At 41.2% G+C, this 24,115-nt stretch overlaps 1 protein-coding gene across 1 annotated transcript in view; it reads left to right on the forward strand.

Annotated features, from left to right (window-relative positions):
* Positions 1 to 24,115, forward strand: part of nos1 (nitric oxide synthase 1 (neuronal)) — a 94,856-nt gene that overhangs the window by 10,068 nt on the left and 60,673 nt on the right. Inside the window, exons 2-5 of the mRNA XM_059986940.1 lie at positions 19,304 to 19,406; positions 21,770 to 21,892; positions 22,001 to 22,146; positions 23,517 to 23,679. Of these exons, the coding sequence (XP_059842923.1) occupies positions 19,308 to 19,406; positions 21,770 to 21,892; positions 22,001 to 22,146; positions 23,517 to 23,679 (531 nt within the window). The 5' untranslated portion in view covers positions 19,304 to 19,307. The remainder of the gene's footprint in view (positions 1 to 19,303; positions 19,407 to 21,769; positions 21,893 to 22,000; positions 22,147 to 23,516; positions 23,680 to 24,115) is intronic.

Consider the following 24,115-nt stretch of genomic DNA (forward strand, 5'->3'; position numbering starts at 1 on the left):
TCACACTTTCTTAATCAAGCCCTTAACTACCTTGACTGAACTCTCTGCTAGGCCATTAGATTTTGGGTGATGTGGGCTGGAAGTTATATGTGGAAACCCTACAAACATTGGCAGAGGACTCAAATTCACAGCTTGAGAATTGTGAATGATTGTCTGCTACTACTTCACACGGAACGCTATGCCTTCCAAATGCAGTTTTCAGGAAGGTGATAACTGCTTTGCTGGATGTTAATTTCAGTGTTGCAAACTCTGGGTAATTGGAAAAGTTGTGTGTTACGACAATATGACTCTTCCCATTACAATCAATCAAATCCACTCCAGCTTTGAAGTACAGCCTGTTTGGTACGGGGTGTGTGGTGTAAGTGGTTCTGATTGCTGCTTTGGTCTGTAGGTAAGGCATATTTCACATGAAGCAATGCTGGCTGATGTCTCGGTTCATTCTGGGCCAGTACATCACTTCACGAGCTCTATGTTTACATTTTTCTTCACCAAGATGCCCTTCATGTATTTTCTGGAGCATTTCCTTGTGTAGCAACACTGGAATCACAAACCTGTTCCCCTTGAATCTTCTGCTGCTGACGGTTCAGCTCTGCATGCAAGTAATCCTGGATGCACATTGGACAGCCTTTCTTAGCTGCTGGCCATCCTTTCCATATGGTATATGTGAGTTCCTTCTTTGTTTCATTTGACCCTGCTGTTTTCCTAATCCACTCTGTTCTATCAGGAGATACTGGAAGGGAGGTGACAATCATCATGTCAACAGAGGCCTGTGTATCAGCATTAATCTCTTGGTCACTCTTTTTTTCTTGCCAACTGCTCAAGGCAGCGCATCAGCAGCAAACATATATTTCCGTGGTGTGTAGATCATGTTCGCATCACATTTCTGCAGCCTTATCATTGTGCGCCGTGTTCTCATGGGATAGCCATTAAGTGGTTTGGACATACATAATTGAGACCAATGGTTTATGGTCTGTCACCATTTCAAAAGCTTGTCCATAGATGTACTGATGAAACCTGTCATGTGCTAGCGAGAAGTTCTTTATCTGTCCACGGTTTGCTTCCACACTTGTTAAAGCCCTCGATGTACAGGCCAGAGGTTGCCATGTGTTATCATGCTGCTGCAGTAGCACTGCTCCAAGGCCATGACAGGATGCATCAGCCGAGATCCTAGTACACCTTTCCAGGTCATAAAAATTCAACACAGCCTCTACAATTACGACTCTTTTCAGTGTCTGGAAACACTCTTCTTGCTCGTGAGACCACGTCCACTCATTTTGCTGCTCAAGGACAGACCTAAGTGGTGCTGACACAGTGGAGAGTTGACAGATGAACAAATTGACATGTCGTGTCCCGTCAAGCACCTGTCTCAGTCGTGTAGCGTGTTCATTCTTGGTGGACCCCCAGACGATGATGTCATCCATCATGGTTTGACAAACTTCTATAGATGTGCGATGGAAAGTGTGCTGACTGGCTGCATCATGGCCAGGTATGGGAACACCAGTGCCTTTGAATGGGATGTCCTACAAAATGTAGTGGATTGGGGCCAGAACATCATGGGTAAAGCCCTCCCAACCACTGAGCACATCTACATGAAACAATGTTGTAGGAAAGTAGCATCCATCATCAAAGATCCACATCACCCAGATCGTGCTCTTTTCTCGCTGCTGCCATAGGAAGAAAGTACAAGAGCCTCAGGAATTGCACCACCAGGTTCAAGAACAATCACTATTCCTCAACCATTCAGGCTCTTGAATAAAAGGGGATAACTACACTTATCTATTGAGATGTTCCCACAACCAATGATCTCATTTTAAGGACTCTTTATCATGTTATTTAATGTTCTGATGATTTATTGCTATTTATTTATATTTGCATTTTCACAGTTTGTTGTCTTCTACACTCTCCTTGATCTTTCATTGATCCTGTTATTGTTACTATTCTATAGATTTGCTGAGAGTGCCCGCAGGAAAAAGAATCTCAGGGTTGTATGAGGTGACATATATGTACTCTGATAATAGAATTTACTTTGAACTTTGAAATTCCCTCTTTTATCCTTGAGTGGACCTAACCTCCCCTTAGTTGTCCTCTTTTTCTCAATATAACTATAACGGTTTTGTGTATGCCCTTGATCCTGCTCACCAGAGCACATCATGGCCGCTTTTTGGTTTTCCATATCGCCTACTTGAGCACTTCTCTGCTGTCTTTATATTCCACTGGGGCCCAGTCTGAGTTTAGCTTCCTTATGCTTGCTTCCTTTACTGACTAAACTTAGGAGCTAAGTTTAAGGTCACCCAAAGTTTCCCTTTCTTACTATCCTTGTCCTTACTCCTTACTGGAACATATTGATCCTGAACTCTGATCAGCTGCTCTTTAATCAACTCCCACATGTTAGATGTAGGCTGGTCCAACAGCAGCCTCTCCCAATCAACGCCCCTCAGATCCTGTCTTATCCTGTCCTAATTTGTCATCTCCATTTTAGTACCTTCCCACAAGATCTGATTTTATCCTTACTCACAACAATCTTAAAACATAATGAGTTGTGGTCACTCTTCCCAGAATGTTCACTCACTATCAGGTCTAGTACGTTTTCTCCTCTAGTTGGATACTCCACATAATATTTCAAGAACCCCTCTTGGAGTCACTGAAGAAATCACACCCCATTTAAGCCTTTTGTAATAAGGAAGCTCCAATCAATACTGTGGAATTTGAAGTCTCTCACTACGACAATGCTGTTGCTGCTGCACCCTTCCATAATCTCTCTACGTATCACTTGCTCATTCTTGGTGCCTATTGGGTGGGGCAGGGGCTGGAGCTATAGGACAATCACATCAATGTGTTTGCACCCGTCTTATTTCTGAGCTCCACAGAAATTGCCTCTGCGTAAGAGCCCTCCGGCATGTCCCTTCTGAGTACTGTGTGACTGTGGTGAACTACATATACCTGTCTGGACACGCGCCCCCCCCCCCCCCCCCCCGGCGGACTGCTCCTGTGGCTCCTCCCACAGACCCTGGTATAAAGGCGATTGGAGGCATTGCTCCTCCCTCGGTCTCCAGGATGTTGTGTGATGGTCTCTTGCTGCATTTTCCCTCATCATTAGTAACCTCTCCAGTTTTAACCCCGGCTCTTCCCCCAGCTAAAACAATAAAACCAAGGAGCACTGAGGTGCCAGTCCTGTCCCTTACTCAATCAGGCATCTGTAATGGCAATGACATTATAATTCCAAGTACTGACCTAGGCTCTAAGTTTATCCTCCTTACCCATAATACTGCTAAAATTGAAATACCCACATTTTCAATCATCTGTCCCACAATGTTTATTACCCTGATATTGGTTGCCTTTTCTTTCTGTTTTATTTGTGATACCATCTTTCATTTGCTCAATCTGTTTCCCTGTTGCAGTAGTCGCCATACCAGTCTACAACCTCTTGAGTGGCACTAGCGAACCTCCCAGCACGGTTATTGGTTTGTACAGGTCCCAAATGCCTTGGAAGGGAGCCCACTGATCCATAAATCTGAATCTGAAGCTTTCACTCCTGGACCCACTCCTTAAATTGCACTATATATCTCATCTCACTAGAATCTGACCTTAAGCACAACCCCAGAAGTCCTGCTCTCTAATTTTCTATTTAGCTGCTGACAATCCCTTTACGAGACCTTATCCACACTCCTGCCTATGTCATTGATAACAGTATGGACCACAACCACCTTTAAGAATGCCCTTATCGAAATATGTATATGGCAGCATTTACTTTCTTAAAATTCATTTTCTTGCAGGCATTTACAAGGAAACAAAGAAATTCAAAATAACTTATGAAAATTTATACATAAACAAAAACTGAGAAGCAATCAGTATGCAAAAGAAGACAATTGTGCAAAAAACAAATACTGCAACCATGATTGTAGAGTCCTTGAAAGTATATCTGTAAGTTGTGAAATCAGTCCAGGGTTGTGCTGACTGAAGTTATACATGCAGGTTCAGGAGCCAGATAATTATAGGGTAGTATTTGTTTCTGAAACTGGTAGTGGAGGCCTGAGGCTCCTGTACCTCCTGCCAATGGTAGTAGCAAGAAGAGAGCATGGCTTGGGTGGTGGAGGTCCTTGATGATAGATGTTGCTTTCTTGTTTTTTTTTAATGTTTCCTGACTTTCCATATCTTTCAGAAGGAGCATTCCACTCCTCTTACTCCCCTTACTGCTATTTTGTCTACACTAAGGCAAAAGTCACAGATTAACTCTATCTCTCCATGACTCTGAATAAAAGTGAGTGGGAGGGCAGAAACAGAGGTTGGAATCAGACAAGGAAGGGATGATGGACAAATGTTGTCAAGTAGGGGAGGGGTAAGAAGAGTGAAATCCAGTGCATAGGTCTGAGGGTGATGGGCAATTGGAAGCAGGTGAGATGCTGGGCAAAGAGAGTGATTGGCTGTGGTCACCCAATCACATTTTAGATTCTATATTATTAAGGAGATTGCATCATAGTCATTGCATGTTCTGTACTCAGAAGAAGTGCAAGTGACTGCTGCTAATGGAAAAGGAAGAACTATCGAGGCCTAGAGAACTACAGCACAGATAGGGGCTTTTCAGCAGGTCTAGTCTGTGCCAAACTATTCTTCTTCCTAGTCCCGTCTAGAAAGAGGTAATAGGGCAGGTATTAGGACTGATTAGATATCTGCATTAATGAGCAGGTGTTCAGATGTTTTCTCAATAAAGTGACCACTGAATGTCTGTAAAACTCAACTGCTGAAGGAACTCAGTAGCTCAAGCAGCAGCTGTAGAGGCAAAAGGATGGATCGGTGTTTTAGGTTGAGATCCTGCATCAGGACTGAGTGCAGAGAGAAGATGGAGGCTTTTTTTTTGGGCTGAGACAGAGGTTGATGGCTGATGGTTAGAACTGGATGGGGCAATACCTTATCTTCCATCTGGTGTGCTACAGCCTTCAGAACTTTCCACATTATTCAACTTCATAAAGCTCCCTTTATCCGTCTGTATCACACTGCCTAGTTTTCTGTGGTATTGGTTCAGTTTCTCTCTATTCATTACTACAGCTGGAATTTTGGGCATGTCCTGGGTTCTGCATTTCACAAAGTCCACATTGTTATTTGTGATCTCACTCTGATGATCCCTAGAAGTGATAAACTGAGGGCACAGGTAGTCATGGGCAAGTGTATTATTAGTGAAACATTACTGGAATGGAACCTCAACAGACTAGCAGTGACATTGAGATGCCAAAAAATAAAATGGATTATTGCTTGAATAATAATAAAGATTATTAGACAGGAAAGGAGTGGAGGGTTATGGGCTGAGTGCGGGTAGGTGGGACTAGGTGAGATTAAGAGTTCGGCATGGACTAGGAGGGCCGAGATGGCCTGTTTCCGTGCTGTGATTGTTATATGTTATATGGTTATATAAACAAAGATTATTATAAAATAAAGAATCATAAAGATAATTTCTCTTTATTGATGGAATGCAATTGCTGCTTGTAAGATCTGCATTTACAAAGATGATGATAAGCCTTTCTGCATGAATTTCTGCAGTCCTTCTGAGGATTGCTACAGTCCTGTTGGATAAGATTTAGGCTCAGTGACAACCAAAGTACAAGCAACCCCTGTGTGATTGCAGTTCAGGTAATGAAATTTGTTCTTGCAGAATTTGCAAATCACTACCAAAACATACCGGGATATGGAACACAAGTTCACCCTTGTGAAATTTACATAATAAATAAATACATGTGAAATATCTGTTTCAACTCACATTTTGTATGCATGTGCAATTACATGTTTATATGCAGTTTTGCATTACAGTAAATTTTAATATAGAACATTGTATGAAAATGCACCCCTAGTAGCACAGGTTTGCCTATATACAGTACTGTACAAAAGTCTTAGGCATATATATAGTAATTTTATTGCACTCTGCTGCTGCTGTTGCAAAAATAGCAACATTCTGAACACATGTGAGTAATAATAAACCTGATTCTGATATGTGGATTGAGAGTAGAAAGGGAACGGGGAGAGGAGAATCATGGTTGGGAAAGACAGACGGGAGAGGGGAGGGAGCGGGAAGAACCAGAGAGACATTCTGTAATGATCAACAAACCAATTGTTTGGTATCAAGTTACCTTCTCTGGTGTCTCAGGGCTGGGTGTGCCTGCACCTGCATCACCCCCACCCCACCCACCCTTGGCATTCCTTCCCTACCACCAGTCCCACTGTCCTTGCACTACCCTCATCATTCCCAACATTCTTTGCTCCTACCAGATTTACAAACTCCACGTTGACAAGTACAGCACTGTGTAAAAGTCTCGGGTACCCTAACAGCATATATGTGCCTAACACATGTGCAGAGTACTGCAGTAATGTATTTTGTGAATTAGGATGGGATGTGATTTAGGGTTGGTGTTTTTCACAGCATCTAGTGCCTTTGTTCTTGAGGAAGATTGGGAGAGGTCATGTGTTTGGGACCTCATATCTCAGGCTGTCGGAGCAACTTCTTCATCTGCAGTGCATTTTGTAGATGGTATACATTGCAGATGGTGTTGCAATAAATTAATGCACAGAGTGGTGAGTGGGGCACCAGTCCAGCAGCTGTTTTGCCTGCATGGCTGTGCTTGCAACTGCACTCATCCAGGGAATAGGAGAGCATGCTGTTCCCCCCTTGAAGGAAAGATTCAGGTTATGAAAGGGCGAATCACATGCTCTAGCAATATCCTCGCTGCTGTTGTAGCATCAGCTTTTATGTATTGGTCCAGTAGAGATTCAGGAGAAGTATTATTCCACAATCCCTCCTTTACCTAAAGGCTGGTGGGAGCTGGAGTGGGGACAGCTGAGCGAATTCTATCCTAACATTAATAATGTCACAGATCACCTGAAATGTATTTGTGAAAACACTTCATCAGTGTTTAGTAAGCCCAAGAGAGGGCATCCTACTGGACGTAGTTTTAGAGAATGATCTTGGGAATCTTGATCAGTGGCAATCGTATGCGATGTGAAGACTTTGGTTTGTTGTGAGATGCTTTAGGGAAAGAATAAAGACTGGGGTAAAAATGCTTAAATACAGGAAATGCTGGAGCAATGCATAAGAAGTGGAGAAGCTCAGTGGGTCAGGCAGCATCTATAGAGATAGAACCGGAGTTAACACTTCATAGAATATTACAGCACAATGGAGGCCCTTCAGCCAGGGATATGCCGACCTTTTAACCTACTCCAAGATCAATCTATCCCTTCCCTCCCTATATAGCCCTCCATTTTTCTGTCATCCAGTTGCCTATCTCAGAGCTTCTTAAATGCCTCTAATGTGTCTGCTAATGACTTCCCAGCAAAGAAGCAGTGAATGTTTTAAATTGTGGTCTGGCAGTTTCACCATACAGAGACGAAATGGGAAAGCTGCCTGAAGATATCCAAGCAACAAGCACAGAGGTTGCTGAACACCTGATATAACACCGAGATTACAGACTGTAAAGAGAGAAGCAGTGTTAATGTTTCAGGTAGTTTCTAACTTGTGGAAAACAAGGAGAATGGACAGAACAAAAAGCATTTACACTCGGTGGCCACTTCATTATGAGCCTCCTGTACTTAATAAAGTGACCACCAAGTATGTTCATGGTCTTCTGCTGGTGAAGCCCATCCACTTCAAGGTTGTGGGCTCAGAGTTGATCTTTTGCAGACCACTGTTGTAATGCGTATTTATTTGAGTTACTGTTGGCTTCCTGTCAGCTTGAACCAATCTGGCCAAACTCCTCTGATTTCTCTCATTTACAAGGTGTTTTCGCCCATAAACCTGTTGCGCACTGGATGATTTTTTTTGTTTCTCGCACCGTATTTTATAAGCTCTAGACTGCTGTGCATAAAAATCCCGGGAGATCAGCAGTTTCTGAAATACTCAAACCACACCTTCTGACACCAAGAATCAATCCATGGTCGAAGGCACTTGAATCTCATTTTTTCCCTATTCTGATGTTTGGTCTGAAAAACAGCTGAACTTCTTGGCCGTATCTGCATGCTTTTATGCATTGAATTGCTGTCGCATGATTGGCTGATTAGATATTTGCACCAGCAAGCAGTTGGACAGGTGTACCTCATAAAGTGGCCTCTGAGTGTATGTGATTGAATTGAAATCACGTCATCAAAGAGGCACCTGTAGCTTTGGTAGTGGCCACTTGGAGAAAGTGTACAGAGAGGAAAGAGAAGACAAAAACAGAAGTTGCTGAAATTATGAGATACAGGACACAGTGGAAATATGAAAGGACTGCACACTGGTAAACTTCAACAGCTGGGCAGCTGGCCTAAAATTGGAAAACAATTATCTGGAGATGCTGTAGATCTGTAAAACTAAAACAGAAAATGTTTTAAAAGATCAAGTTGTGCAAATCATACAGAGAAGGAGGAAGAGACAGCAGGCCACACCAACACAAACATGAGATTTTGCCCTGCAAAACCAGATCTTCCAAGCCCTTGGGACTTATCTTTCAGCCTTCAGCATTGTTTTGTTCTTCAGCCAGTTGACAGAAGCTGGTTTAGCTGATGATGTGAGATTATTGAATTCAATTTTGAGCTCTCAGGGCTAAGTGCCTTGTAATAAGAACAGTATGAACAGTTTGTACTGAAGTTCTAACCTGATGGAGGAGTCTGGTACACGAAGGTTAAACAATAAGACTGCAGTAGTTGATATTTAATAATAATCTAAGGGCTTGGACTAATATGTTCCCAAATGTCAAAAAAGGGAAATTTTCAAATATCAGGAAACACAACACAAAAAGACAAAAAAGAGGAAATTTCTAATATCTACCAACAGCTCATCACTTTGGAATGAATAGGGAAGCATAGAAGCTGATGGTGTGAAATTTTAAGGAAAATTACATAAATATATGTACAAATATTGGCAGATCAAATCAAGGAAGACAATAATATTTTTATAAAAATGTAGAAGGAAAGAGACCAAAGCAGCAAGCAAACTTACTTTGGACTACAGTCTCCATAATCTCACCTGGAGGATGTACTAGGGAAGGTCTGACATACTTGCAAACATGACCTTCTTCACATAAGAAGACAAGTTCGTCAAGTGGCAATATTGATAACAGTTTTAACGAAGTAAGTTAAAACTACTGAATGCATTATCCATGAATGTAAAGGCTTTGAACATTTTATTTGTATATCTTTTTTTATTATGAGTCAAGTTTATTTTGTTTAAAAAATGCAGAACAAAACTCAGCACTGGTCTCCCCCTCAGTTGCTTGCTCCCATTGCCAAAGGTTTTCTCCTGGATTTGCAGCATAGATTCTGCAGCTAGAGGTACATTAGACCTAATCTACACCATGCAATGCTCCAAGAGAATTGAAGCTAGTAGCACCAAACAATTTGCATGTCCTTTCTTAACTTCACTAAAGCCTTGGATTCCATTAACCGGTAAGGACTGTGACACTCCCTTCGAACATTTAGTTCTCCACATTTGTTCCATGATAACATGTGAGTTGTGACCCTAAATTGACAGGTCTACATCAGACCCAATCTCAGTCAATGCTACATGTCACCTCCAACAAATTACCTTAAGTAGTGGAGGTAAGGAGAAATGAGTCCAACCTGCTGAAGCAACACTCCAGAACCAAGGTCACCCAAGCAGATTTAGCTTTCTCCTCAGAGCTACATATGATGTGCTTCCCTCACCAAAGAAAACCTCCACCAGCGGTACGGTGACCTGTACCCTGTGCCCAGTTCTGGCAACCCTCAAGCATATCCTGGCAAGCTGCAAAACCAGCCTCACACAAGTGGCTTCACAACCAGGTCTTGAAGAGTCTGGCAGCACCAGTTGGGAACAAGAGGATAGCAACCAACTCCCTGCCCCCAAAGAGTGACTAACACTGTGGCACCAGTAGCTTTCATCTGGAACGGAGGAAAAAGACCAACTAATCTCCCTCCTAAGCCGGAAACAGGGCCAATGAACTTGGCCTGTGAATGGGAAATGGTGGTGGATGTCAATAAACAACTCACCCTTCCTCTGGAAATTGCTACCACCAACCATAGGCCAGACTTGGTTCTCTGGTCCAACTCATTACAGATCAGCTACATCATGGAACTCACAGGCCTGTGGGAGGATTCAGTGGCTGAAGCATATGAACACAAGAGGCTACGCCTTGCAGATCTGGCAGCTGAAACTCAGCACTGGAGCTGGAAAACCAAAGTTTGTCCTGTGGAAGTGGTTTGGAGGGGATTTATAACCACATCCACCACCAAACTGCTGAAGCGGCTAGGGATCCATGGGCAGACTCTACGGCAAACCTTCAGAGCCACATCAGAGTTGGTGGAAAGGAGGAGCCACTGGCTTCGGATTGAATAAAAAGACCCCTCCTGGGCTCCAAGATAGCATCAAGAGAGTGGGAGGACGCAACGGGGGATGGATGCCAGAAGTCATTGTCGAGCCTTCCAGAGACGTATGGGCTAAGATGGAACAGCAAGGAAGGGGGGGGGGGGGTGCCCACTTGAAAACACCTGTGTGTCAACCCTGTGCCACTCCCAACATCAAGGCAGTCTTGAGCAAGTGCACAATGGAAATTAACATCCTGTGTTTTTTTGATTTTCTACAAATATAATTGAAATTGATCCAGTCTTTCACTTAATGATATTGCATCACTGGATTTGCCAGGCGGAGTTACTAAAATGAATTAAGAAATGAGAATTACTCTTTTTATTACAGTGATGTTCTTTACTATTGTGATTCCTTCACCCAACACTGTGTTTCTTTAAGTTTGTAAGAGACCCCACTAAGCATTGGAAAAACTGGTTATTTTGGATTTAAGCTCTATTAAAGTGGAGATTCAATAATTGAGTATTCAGCGAGAAACACATGCGTTGTGGAGCCAAATGAGTTTCACTGTCAGCAGCTGGAACTAAACATCATATTCAAGCTCTTTGAACTTACAGTTGGTGGAGCTGGATTTTTAGTATGTGTAAGACTCCTGTTGTCAACTGTGATCTAATTCATGGTGGAACAACAAAGGGCAGTGGCTTGCTTCAGGTTGGAGATATCATTGTGGCTGCCATTGTCAAGCTGCTTGCTGACATGACCTATGAACGTGCTCTGGAGATGCTGAAGAACATAACCCCAGGCTTCTTTACTCACCTGGAGACAACCTTCATGAGTGATGGAACACCAAAAACTGTACATGTTACAAAAATGTTGGCAACTGAGCAACTCTCCCATTGATGGTGGTCAGGACAGTGACAACTTTAAAACTGAAGACAAAAAGCTTAGTGACATATTTAACCCAACCACAGTGACATGGGACATGAGATTCCAGAGAAGCCTAGTCCCCCAATTGAAATGATGTCTTCAGCTATTATTAATGCTTTGAAAGGAGAGGATCCCTGTGCCAACACTAGCAACTTGAAGAGAAACAATAAAACTGAGAATGGTGAACTTCGTAAAGCAATTGAACCCATATTAGATCTACTGAAGCTAAAGAAATATGGTAAACACGAGGAATTCTGCAGATGCTGGAAATCCAAAGCAACGCACACAAATTGCTGGAGCAAACTCAGCAGGTCAGGAAAAGAAATATGATGTTGGACTCTCAGTTGGACAGGTGGACAAGCATTAAAATGTTGCCAAATATTTCTCTTTTCTATTCTGGTTCTATTATAAAAAAGAGATTAAGTAAGAAAAAACATTTCCAGAGGCTTGTGGAAAGATGTTGTATGGATGGGGTTCAGTTGACAATGACCAGGTCACCAGGTTGTGTGAGAGCACACCTGTTGCTTTCTCCTTTCTAGTGGTCCCATGCAATATCCTGAATTCTATCTTCCACATCTAAACAGGTCAAAGTTATTTATTTATTTATCTATCTATTTATTTATGTATGTATGTATTTATGTATTTATTGAGATAGAGTGCAAAAATGTGTAAGTGAGATCTTGAATTTATTGGTATCACATGTGAGTTCCTCTTAGAGATGCAGGGTAGAAAGAGGCTATCTGAATTATCCTCATTCAATGTCTTTAACTTCTTGCTGTGCCATTGGTCATAGAGTGATAGACCATACAGCACAGAATGAGGCTACTTGTGCCACACGATTATGCTGCCAAATCCTATTGACCTGCACATGGACCCTAGCCATCCATACCCCTCCCATCCACGTACCTATTAAAAATTAAATGTTGAAAGTAGACCCACACCAACCACTTCATCTGGCAAGGAGTTTCCTTCATTATGGTAAGTAATGAGAAGACCAGTACAGATCTCGGCACTAGTTCTCTGACTACTACAGGGTTACTTCAGACCAGTTCTTGCACTATCTCAGCATGTCAGGGGCCTATCATACCAGAGCTTGTGCAGCAGGATAGCTTTCACTGTAACACCTAACAGAAAAATATTGCAATATTTGAATTCCAAAATAAAAACTTGAACTATTCTTTATTGCAGCTTATAGTATTTTTTATGTATTGCACTGTACTACAGCCGTAGGACAGCATATGTCAGTGATAATAAACCTGATTCTGATTCCAAATCTGACTTGCTTTCACTCTTTTTTGAGGGTTTTGAGGGTTCTTGGATGACTAATGATGCCATTTTTGGAACCATGGGCCATGTGATGGGATGGAAGGTGGTTGGTTGGTGGAATGTTGCAAATTCTCAAGAATAAGATCTTAAATTCTTGACCAAGAGAAAATCTGCAGATGCTGGAAATCCAAGCAGTGCGCACAAAATGCTGGGGGAATGCAGCGGACCAGGCAGCAGCTATGAACAAAAAATACAGTTGATGTTTCGGGCTGAGACCATTCGGCAGGATGGAAAAATTTTTTGAATATTTTCTTCTGCCTGCCTGGTAATCTCCTCCCAGATGAGAGCTCAGAGTGTCTGTTTTAGGAGTCTAGAGCTGGGCATGTGATCAACACAACCAACTTCAACGTAGCTGAATGAGTGTGACAATGCCCTCAAAGATGGGGATGTTGGCCATGAAAAGGACATTGAAATTGGTTCTCATTCCAGTGAATTTTGAAGAGTTTTTGGATACAACAGTGATGCATTTTTCCCAGTGCCTTGAGATACCTGTTGTAGGTAGTCAAGATCTCAGAGTCATTTCAGAGGGCCAGATTTAAGAATCTGTGCTTCTAATACCCTCTTCCTCATTTGATCAGCGACTGTGCTGATGTGTTGAAGACATTGTCTGACTTGGCTTGCAGAATATGGGAAGACCAATGGTGAACAATTATTGACAGATTGGCAGCAGACCTTAGTCTTGTGATGTTAAGGGTCATCCTCTTGAATGCTTTGGTGAATGAGTCAACAACATCTGAGAGTTTTGCCTTTAAGATTGCCAACACAAGTGTCAACTGCATACTCAGCATGTCTACTGGTGTTTCCGTGAACTTGATTCTGGAGTGTTGTGACTGTACACTGAATAGCTTCTCATTAATTCTAAAAATTAGCTCCACTGTAATGTGAACTTTGCAGGAGGTAAGGTTGGGCAATAGTGGAGAATTTGCAACATCTGTCAGGAAACAGTTTGAGACCAATCAAAATGGGTGGAACTAGAAGAACTTGAACAGCTTCTGAAGTTATTAAACTGTCATCAAAACAAAGCTGAAGCTGCTGAGCAGGGGTCATGGGAGACTATTAAGATGGGTTCTGAACAAAAGTGCAATTACATTTAAATTAGAATGAAACAGGCAAAACTATTTAAAGTGGCATGAGGGCAAAACTGCTCATTTCAGGAGATACCATTTAAAGAAGGTAGAAGGAAAGATTTGCCTAAAAATGTGTTGTCATGAAAATGCTGGGGTCCATTAAAATGGAAATAATAAAGTGGAATGGTATCAATAACAGGATTAGGCAGAGTCACAATTATTCTATGAAATGGAAATTGTGTTTGGATAACTTTATTGGAGATCTTTAGGGATATACATTAACTAGTAGGGTGATTAAAAAGAACCAGTGGATACAATATATTTGGATTTCCACTGGGTATTTCATTTAGTTCTACAGAAAAATTATTAAAATTCATAATTATGTAGCAGCATATGCAGACAATAGTTTCTTGATATAAAATAGTTAGGATAAGCATGTCCTTTTTGGGTTGAGCATTGTAAATAGTTGAAGCCCCAACACTAATCCCACAGGTTTACAGGGATACAGTTAACAATGACCCCAACTTTTATTAATGACACTTGAAGTTAAAGATGCGTGACAAAGATGTGTTGCTCGAGAGGAGAAAGTTGGTTTGGTGGGGGGGGGGGGGTAGAGAGTGAGATAGAGAAGGACAGAATGAGGCGGAGAGGGGGAGATTAAGGTGAGCAGAGAGAGAGGGTCCATGCTAATTTACTGGCCTGTCTCCCCAGTTGCAATATCCTCCCATGTACAATAGTCAATACATTGTATGTGAAGACAGGTTCCACATAAGCACATAGGATGTTAATTGATGATGTTTCAGGTAAAATTACTTTGCTTAATTAACAAAAGATTTTATACCAACTCAATGTGGAAGCAATTCTCTTCTTAGCTACCTTGTGGTACATTTTCCAATTGCTTCACATATCCACAGTGGAAATAAAAGGCACTTATCCCTTCATCAATCACATCTTTTGTAGCCTCTCCTTGAAATGGAAGTTTTATATTATTCCTTTCCGTACTTTCCATAGAGACTCAGAACCATTTACCTTCACTATTTCTTGGGTCCAATCAGGAAGGTCCCTGGGTTAATGCATTTATATGTTTACATATATTTATAAATCCCATAGTTGTTCAGCCTTCCACATTTTGTCAGTCTTCGTACTTATTTCAATACTTTGATGGAAGCTCATTCCTTATTAGTCTTCTCCAAGAAAACTTTGGTCACACATGAACAGACTTTATTGGATATTCGTCATTTACTTGGTTCTTGATAACATAGCAATGATTTCCAAAAATAAACTGGATCTAATTCAAAGCAGTTGATTTGAAATCAAAGCAAGCCATTATCTTTTAATACGCATTGTGTACAGAAATATGATTGTTTCAGTTGCAAAGGTTAATTGATATTTTTATTTACTTCTTGGAATGTGGGTATCGTGGGTAAGGTCAGAATTTATTGCTCATTCCCAGACCTACTGGCACATTATTTACCCAAGAATGATCCCGTACTTTAGTAAGATTTCTTTTATGCTCTTGGCTGCTTGTTGGTCATCAGCTGTATGATCAATAACACTGGTAAACTAGCTCACAATTGCATTGTTCCAACTGGCTTATCTCAATACACACTGTAAACAAAAAATTCCAAGGAATTCTTCTCAGCTGGACAAGCAGCATCCATGGATGAGAATATTCAGTTAACTTTATGGGCTGAGACTCTTCATCATCTCAGTTCCAAAATGTCAGCTGTTTATTCACCTTCGTACATGCTGCCGGACTTGTTAAGTTCCTGCAGCATTGTGTCTGCATGTGTGTGCGTGTACGTGTGTGTTGTTTTGGTACATGCAGAACTACTTGTGTTTCTGGTGAACTGAGATAGAAAGCAGAACATAATGGATTGTGAGTAAGAACCTAAGCCTCATCAACTCAAGCCACAGGACACCGACAGTTCAGTTTGTCTTGCATATTTGCATGTACTAGCTCAAGCAAGTATAAAGGGTTGGTTGTCATGTACTAGCACATCTGCTGCTCCTCTGAATTCCCAATTTGGTCTGGTGGTAGAGCACAACTGTGCTGGAGAGAGAGCACAGCTACACTTTGCACCTGACCCATCAGCTTTATAGGCTGGTCTATTGCATCTGAATGGTATTGGAACCCCTGAGGGAAAAGGTAAAATTACATTATTTTACATTCTAATGTTTTTAATTGTTAGTATTTTAGGTGCTCATTAATGCATTTATAGTTTAATCCTGGACCTTTTCTCCTCTACCTTTTATTACTTTTAATTTCATAAATGCCCTGGAATAGTTTTTTAATTGCATCTGAATATCACAGTTTTATTAAGAAAATTTCCAAAACGGCGTCGGTAAGCCAGTAACGTTCTGTGAGCGACATACACCCCCTTGTTATGTTTTGTAATTCTAAAAAATTAAACTAATTGCAAATAAAACAAGAGAGTCGAGAATACTAGTCTACATTTGTGTAGATGGCTACTTTCTTGATTCCTCTGGGCACCATGGTCTTTCCCTGGTCCAATATGCTTTCCAACCAGAGGCCTAGAGGTTGGCACCAACACCTGTTTGCCCTCTGTTAGGCAATGGTTCATGGCATACAGCATGGAGACATATGTGGCATCCAGTACTTTAATTAATTTGCTTTCAGTTGATTCTGTGCAAGGTGTGTGACATGCAAATGGTGGATGAATTTCCAATCAAGTTGTAGTTACCTCAGCCAGTCGTGCTGCCGCAATGCTAGACCTCCTACTTTTTCCACAGACAAGCTCAGTGTGGCTTTTTGGTTGTTGTATTTCACTGTTACAAATGTGATTCCCAGAGGAATTTTCTTTTCTTCAGTGTAAATTCTTAGTTCATTATCTACAGTAACTTTTAAATGCTGTTCAAGCTCATTTTGTGGAAGGACTGAAACAGCCAAGCTAGTGTCCAATTCCATTTTAATTAATTTGCCACTTACTTCTGGAGTAAGCCATATTGATTGTCTATTGTTAGTTTTCATGTTGAAAATCTCAAGGCTGCTCAGGCCTGCATCACTCTCACCATTAGTAAATTCTTCCTCAGCAGCATGCTGATTATTGCTGTTTTTCAAACTGCAACTTGACTTTTTATCTTTTTCTCTTCTCTTGCCTGTGCAGTCCATTTATTCTTGTCTGCCCGACATGCTCTTTGTATGTGTCCCACTTTGTTGCATTTTCTGCAGGTTTCTCCTTTAAATCTGCACTGGGCTGATGTAGGTGTGCCCCTGCCACAATGATAACACAATTTGGCCAGGCCAGTTTCTGTTTAGACATTGCAATTTTCTTCACACTCACTTCCATTGCTAACCCCATTGCATTTCTAACTGCTGTTTCCATTGATACAGCTATTTCAACTGTTCTTTTAAATGTAAGCTGTACTTCAGTTAGGAGCCATTTTGAACACGTTCTTGTAAGATTCCACAAACTGAATGATCTCTCAGTGCGTCATTGAGCCCGTTACTGAACTGACAATGCTGAGACAATCTCTTCAACTGAGTCACATATGCTACCTTTTGATCCTGCTTATGAAACCCATTTGATTATTATCCCAAGGTACACATTGTTTATGGGCCCATGAATTCTTCTGTTTTCTGCCTTTATTTAACTGAATGTGTCTTTTCTTCCAAAGAATATAAGTGGAGCAGCTTTTTTTTTTGAACTCAACAATTCTCACTGCATTTTTTAAAACTTGAACGTCTCGCTGCCTGTCATCTTTGGTTCATTCAAAACTTTTTGTTGCCACACAAGTGTTTTGTAACTTGAGAACATTAAACTAACTGGAAGTGAAACAAGAGAGCTGGAATGCGTGTCTAAGTTTATATTTACTTGAAGCAAGTCATACACTTATCACATGGTAATGTCGCTGTCATCGGGAAGAAGGAATAGAAACCATAGGACTCTCAGCCCCAGGTTCAGTAACAGCTACTACCCCTCACCGTCAGACTCCTGAACCAGAGGGGATAATGTCACTCAACTTCACTTTCCCCATCACTGAAATGTTCCAACAACTTATGGACCCACTTTCAAGGACTCTTCATCTCATGTTCTGGATATTTATTGCTCCTTTAGTCCTTTATTATTATTGTTATTTCTTTTATTTTCTTTCTTTTTGTATTTGCACAGTTTGTTATCTATTGCACTCTGGTTGTCTACCCTGTCGGTGCAGTTTTTTCATTTTTTTCTATTATGGTTCTTAGATTTATTGAATTTGCCTACAGGAAAGTGAATATCAGGATTGAACAATGTGACATCTATGGAATTTGAAATATGTGGAATATCAAAGATCAGTGGGTTATTCTAGGTGTGGACGAGGTCCAGCTCCTGGCCGCGTGGTGTGTCGACAACAACCTGGCCCTTAACGCCCAGAAGACCAAGGAGATCATTGTGGACTTCAGGCATGCGAGGAGCCACACTCACATCCCCATCTACATCAATGGAGCAGTAGTGGAGCGTGTATCAAGCTTCGAATTCCTGGTGTCCTCATTTCCGAGGATCTCACCTGGCCCCTGAACTCCTCCATCCTGATCAAAAATGCGCAACAACGCCTTTATTTCCTGTGGAGCATCAATAAAGCTCACTTCTGTCCCAGGATACTGACAGACTTTTACCACTGTACCATTGAGAGCATACTCACCAACTGCATCTCAATGTGGTATGGCAATTGTCCCATATCAGACTGCAAAGCACTCCAGTGGGTGATGAAAACTGCCCAGCGGATTATCGGCACTCAGTTGCCCACCATTGAGAACATCTACCATAAACACTGCCTGAGCAGGGCGAGAAACATTATCAAAGATGCATCTCACCCTAACCATGGACTTTTTACTCTCCTCTCATCCAGTAGGCACTACATGAGCCTCCGGTCCCGCACCAGCAGGCACAGGAAGAGCTTCTTCCCTGAGGCTGTGACCCTGCTGAACCTCACATCACAGCGCTAAGCAGTATTGCACCCATATTGTACTGTCTCAGTACTTTTATATTTGTGTGCTGTAGCACTTACTTTTTAATCGCAGTTCTTTTGTAAATAACATTATTCTTTGCATTTCTGGTTAGATGCTAATTGCATTTCATTGGCTTTGTATCTGTACTCAGCACAATGACAATGAAATTGAATCTAATCTAATGTTATGGCTATGTGCTGGAAGGCTGTTCTGTCTGGTGTATACAGAGTCAGAACGTTAAGTGCCAGGCAGGTGTGTTTTGCTCCAGACCCCAGCACCTGCAGTCTCTTGTGTCTCTGTTCATATATATAGCTGGGTACTATTTCTGATGAGTCTGATCAACATAGCTCAGCCCATTAAAAATCCAGTCTCATTAATAAGCTCTTTTTAAAAAAAGAAAATGGGATTATTCAATGATAATGAAATGATTTATATTTATCTACAGTGTGTTCTTTCAAATAGGTTTGGTGTCACAACTGTGAAATGACTTATTATTCATTTGACACCATTATTGATAATAATAATTCCTAAAAATTGTTCTCATGTAGAAATCACTGATGAATGGGATAATTACCTAGAAAGTTTCTCTTAATCACCAGCAGCTTACAGGCAGTTTAATAAGGGCTGTGACTCCATTTCCAAAACCCGCCGCTTATTTATTGCTGTTATATAACAATGATGAATGCTGTAAGACTCTTTTTTAATCACTGAACTAATCAGAGCAATGTTCCCATATAGGGACATGGTGGACTTAAACCAGCGGTGCCTGCACCTTCAAAGTGAGAATGAAAAAGTTCCTAATGATCTGCAGACAGTTCTTCCTAATCCATTTTCAAAGCAGGTAAAAGAATTCAAATCAGCACTGGTTCTGGATATATGAAATTATGAACTTTAAATATATGGCTTGTGTTAAAAATGGATCTTATTTATTTTACGAGTTATGCATGATTGTTTATCAATTACAATTTTATTGCTCAGTTCCAAAAAACACAAGGAAAGAAATCTTTCCCCAGTGTACAGATTGTGCTAAATCAGTGATAGAGCTTCATAATGTGTTACACTTCATGTTCAAAGGACATAGGAAACAGATTTCCAAGGGAGAAGTTCAATATCCACATATCACAATATTGCATATTTAGCCCATGTAACTGATGTTACATTTTAACATCATAATATTCATAATTGAATTGAATTGACTTTATTTTTACATCCTTCACATACATGAGGAGTAAAAATCTTTACATTGTGTCTCCATCTAGATGTGTAATGTGCAATCATTGTAATTTATAATAATTCATATTAAATAGTACAATCAATGTAATATATACACTCAATTCAGTGTGAGTTCATCAGTCTGATGGCCTCATGGAAGAAGCTGTCCCGGAGCCTGTTGGTCCTGGCTTTTATGCTGCGGTACAGTTTCCCAGATACTAGCAGCTGGAATAAATTGTAAAAAAAAAATCAAATGGAAAGTATTCCGATCTTTTCTGTTACAGGCTTGGCTAGCATTTTTGTCCTTGAGAGAGTTATGGTGAGGTACTGTATTTTCTCAAACTCAAGCAGTCTCTCTTCTGAGTGTACTTCCCGAAAGCTGTCTTGATTTCAAGTTCAGTCATGATGAAATCATGGCAAAGTGTTTCCAAACCAGGTAACAGTACTGAAAGATGCTTCAAAAGGACTAGTAAAATCATTATAACCGAAGCCAAAGGTTGAAGTCCAGAGCTGGGCAAGACTGGAGACAGAAAGCCTGAAGGTCAAAGACCGAAGTCAGCGACTCTGGAGCTAGAGGCTTGGAAGTCGAGTCTGCAAGTTTGCTAAAGTCTGGAAAACTGTAAACAGCCTGTCCTGGGGTGAAAGGCCTGCCTGTGTGGGTGGGGAAGGGGGCTTGTTTTGGTGGTGTTGTCTTGTTCTGTTGTTGTTGCTACTTGTTTTGTCCTGCTGAACATTGTGAGCATGCTGTGATGGCACCAGACTGTGTGGTGACACTTATGGGCTGACCACAGCATTGACGAAGGGGTTGAAGATGCTTCAATGTCCTAAGGCTGGAATGATTGACTTCCTATGCTATAAACATCTACCTTTGTAGGAGTATTACTGCAACCACTGGTTTATCTCTTAATGTGCTTTAACTTTGACTTTACCAGTATTCCAGAACAGCACTCTCTTGAAAAATGCTACCTTGATATTGATAAATGCACACAAAATGTTGGAGGAACTCAACAGGTCAGACAACACCTATGGAAATGAGTAACCAGTCAACATTTCATCAGGACTGGAGAAGAAGCTAGAATGGGAAGGTGGGGGGAAAGGAAGTCGTACAAGCTGACAGGTGATAGGTGAAGCTGGGTGGGTGAGGGAGGGAGAATGAAATAAGAATCTGGGAGGTGATACGTGGAAAAGGCAAAGGACTGGAGAAGAAGGAATTCCATAGGAGTGGGGAGAGGATCGTGGGAGAAAGGGAAGGAGGAGAGGTGTTGGGGTTGATAGGCAGGTGAGAAGAAGATAAGAGGTAAGGGTGGAGCAGAATGGGGTACTGAAGAAGAGGGGGAAAGTAAAATAAATTGATGTTCATGCAATCATGTTGGAGGCTACACAGGCAGAATATGAGGTGTTCTTCCATCCTGAGAATAGCTTGGAGAACGGTAGAAGAGGCCATGGACTATCATGTCAGAATAGGAATGGGGATTGCAATTAAAATGGTTGAACATGGGGGAATCCTGCTTTTTGTGAATAGAGTGAAGGTGCTCGACTAAGTGCTTCCCCAAGTCTATGCCCAGGCTCGCAAAAATAGAGGAGGCCAATTCGTGAGCAGTGGATACAGTATTGATTTCAACAGATGAATTCTACATTCCGGATTGACTGGATACAAACCTCGTGGAGGGCATCAAAATAAAACCATGAACACAAGAAAGTGTGCAGATGCTGGAAATCCAAAGCAACTCATACAAAATGCTTGAAAAACTCAGCAGGTCAGGTAGCATCTATGGAAATGAATTAGATGTTCATTGTTTTGGGCTGAGACCCCTCTTCAGGTAAAACCATCGTCCGTCCTACCTGATCAGAGTTTGGAGTTTATTCATGTGAATGATTATTTTACTAAGCTAAGCAAATGTTTATTCACACATCTACGTTGACTCCTTTCTGAAAAGTGTCATTTTCTACTCTTTCTGATTTAAATTAAAACACTGGTTTCATTTATTTCAGGAAGAGTCACCTACAAAGAATTTGCCAAATGACAGCCCATCTAAATCTTCCCGTTTTATTAAGATAAAGAACTGGGAAACAGGCGCCATTTTAAGTGATACGTTGCACCTAAACTCAAGAGTGGTAAGCTTAGCTTTTTAAAGCTTCCAGTTGTGGCTTTTGCAGACAATGGTTGGGCATTTTAGTGTAGCGTTCCATAGTTCTGGTATTCATCTTGTTCTATGCTTACAGGCAACTGGGTGCAGAGAGCAGATATGCACGGGATCAATTATGATGCCAAGTCAACACTTAAGGAAACCAAGTGAAGCCCGAACTAAAGAGCAACTTGTTCTACTGGCAGAAGACTTTTTCAACCAGTACTACACATCCATCAAAAGGCAATTATTCAATTTACTCCTACTTTGCACAGAAGCTTCTACAAGATTGCTGTATTAAATTTCAGTGGTTGTGATTAATCATGGAATCATTGAATAATTACTCCACCAAAGGAGGACATTCAGACAATTATGTCCATGCCACCCCTCTGCCCCTACTCACTTGTTCCAACCCCTCAACTCTTCAGTTTCTTACAGAGTTTTCCTCGCTATCCAATTCTCTCTTGAAGGCCCCTTTGGAACCACCAGACCCCTCTACGAGTGCAACTCACAATTCCACCGCCTCATCTCTTCTTCACTTACTTGCAGGTTTTTCCTCACCATCCAATTCTCTCTTGAAGGCCACTTTGGAACTGTCTTCACCACATTTGCAAGCAGTTCATTCCAGATTCCAGCCACATGCTATGGGGAGAAGATTTTCCTCATGTCACCATTACTTTTCCTTTGCTTTACACCTGCAACCTGTGGTCCCCGACCTTCCTGTCAATGGCAAAGGCCTCGCACATTCCACTTTCTCCAGATCCTTCGTCACTTTATATACATCTATCAAATTACCCCCATCTTTCCTTGTCTAAAGAAAACCATTTCACCCTCTTTTATCTACCCTTCTAGCTATTAAGTACATTTCTCTTGAAAAAATATGATGTATACATTGACTAGCATGCTTCTTGATCAAGTTGACCCCACTCCATTTCTTCATGCAGTGTGTCTCTGTGATAAGTTTCTGCCATGCAATTATACTTTGCTAACTTTTCAGGGAAAGTTGGATAATTAAATTAATTCTCAAAAAATTGTGCTGTAAAGTAACAGGATGCTTTTTTTTTGAATATAGAAAGAGATGGTCTAAATCTGACCACATTGTGTCGGTACTGAGGCCAGATACAGACCATTTGTTGAATGTCCCGTCACTTCCTGATAACTGATGGAATCTTAGTGACATCAGATTGAGATTTATTAACCTACTTCCCTGAGATACATAGGGCAAAAATGTGATTTTTAATGATTTTGTTCCTGGAAAATCTTTGATTGCATTGGGTATGGAACAGAAATGGTGTAGAATATGTGTTAAGGGAAGGAGAGAGATGATTTTTAAACAGCAATTTAGGAGTGTCTGATTCTGAGAGGTTTTCAATTCTCTAATCACGGAATCTTTTGACTTGGTCAAAATTATATCAAAATACAAAAGTTGTGACATTTTGACTGGTGGACATCTGCTCCATTTCTGAAACCACAGCCAAAGTAAGTTTAGTAACAGGAATAAACTTGTATTCTTGTATGTTACCTTTGTTTTGGAAAATGAGCCATTTTCCCTCGCTGTCCAGTCCTTTTAAACATAGTATTACTATAACAAGTGTAAGGCATTTTGTTAACAGGCATGGATCTAAGGCTCACATTGAAAGGATGGAAAAGGTGATGAGGGAGATCGAAACAACCGGCACTTACCAGCTTAAAGACACTGAGCTAATTTATGGAGCCAAACATGCCTGGAGGAACGCTGCCCGCTGCATTGGGAGGATCCAATGGTCCAAGTTGCAGGTTAAGATTTGCTCATGATACTATGAAAATGCTCTTTAAATAACACAGTCTCCTTGTGTGTCCAGTCAGACAAGGAGCAGAGGCATGAAAGCTCAGAAGCAATGTTTAAACGTTACAGGTGGAGTGAAGGGAGATGAGTGGCGGCAAGATGATAAGAGGTGGAGATTGAGTGGATAACCAGAGATGTTTTTCCCAGGGTGGAAATGACTGATAATACCAGGAGCCATACTTTTAAAGCGGTTGGAGGAAATTGTAGGAGAGATATCAGTGGTAACATCTTCTTACTCAGAGTGGGTGCATGCCAGAAGTCATGATAGAGGCATATACCTCAGAGACATTTAAGAAACTCTTAGAAAAATGGAGGGCTATGTAGGAGGAAGGGTTAGATTGATCTTAGATCAGCACAACATCATGGGCCAAAGGTCCTTTACTGTGC

This window comes from Hypanus sabinus, chromosome 13 (genome assembly GCF_030144855.1).
Source record: "Hypanus sabinus isolate sHypSab1 chromosome 13, sHypSab1.hap1, whole genome shotgun sequence".
Taxonomy (NCBI): domain Eukaryota; kingdom Metazoa; phylum Chordata; class Chondrichthyes; order Myliobatiformes; family Dasyatidae; genus Hypanus; species Hypanus sabinus.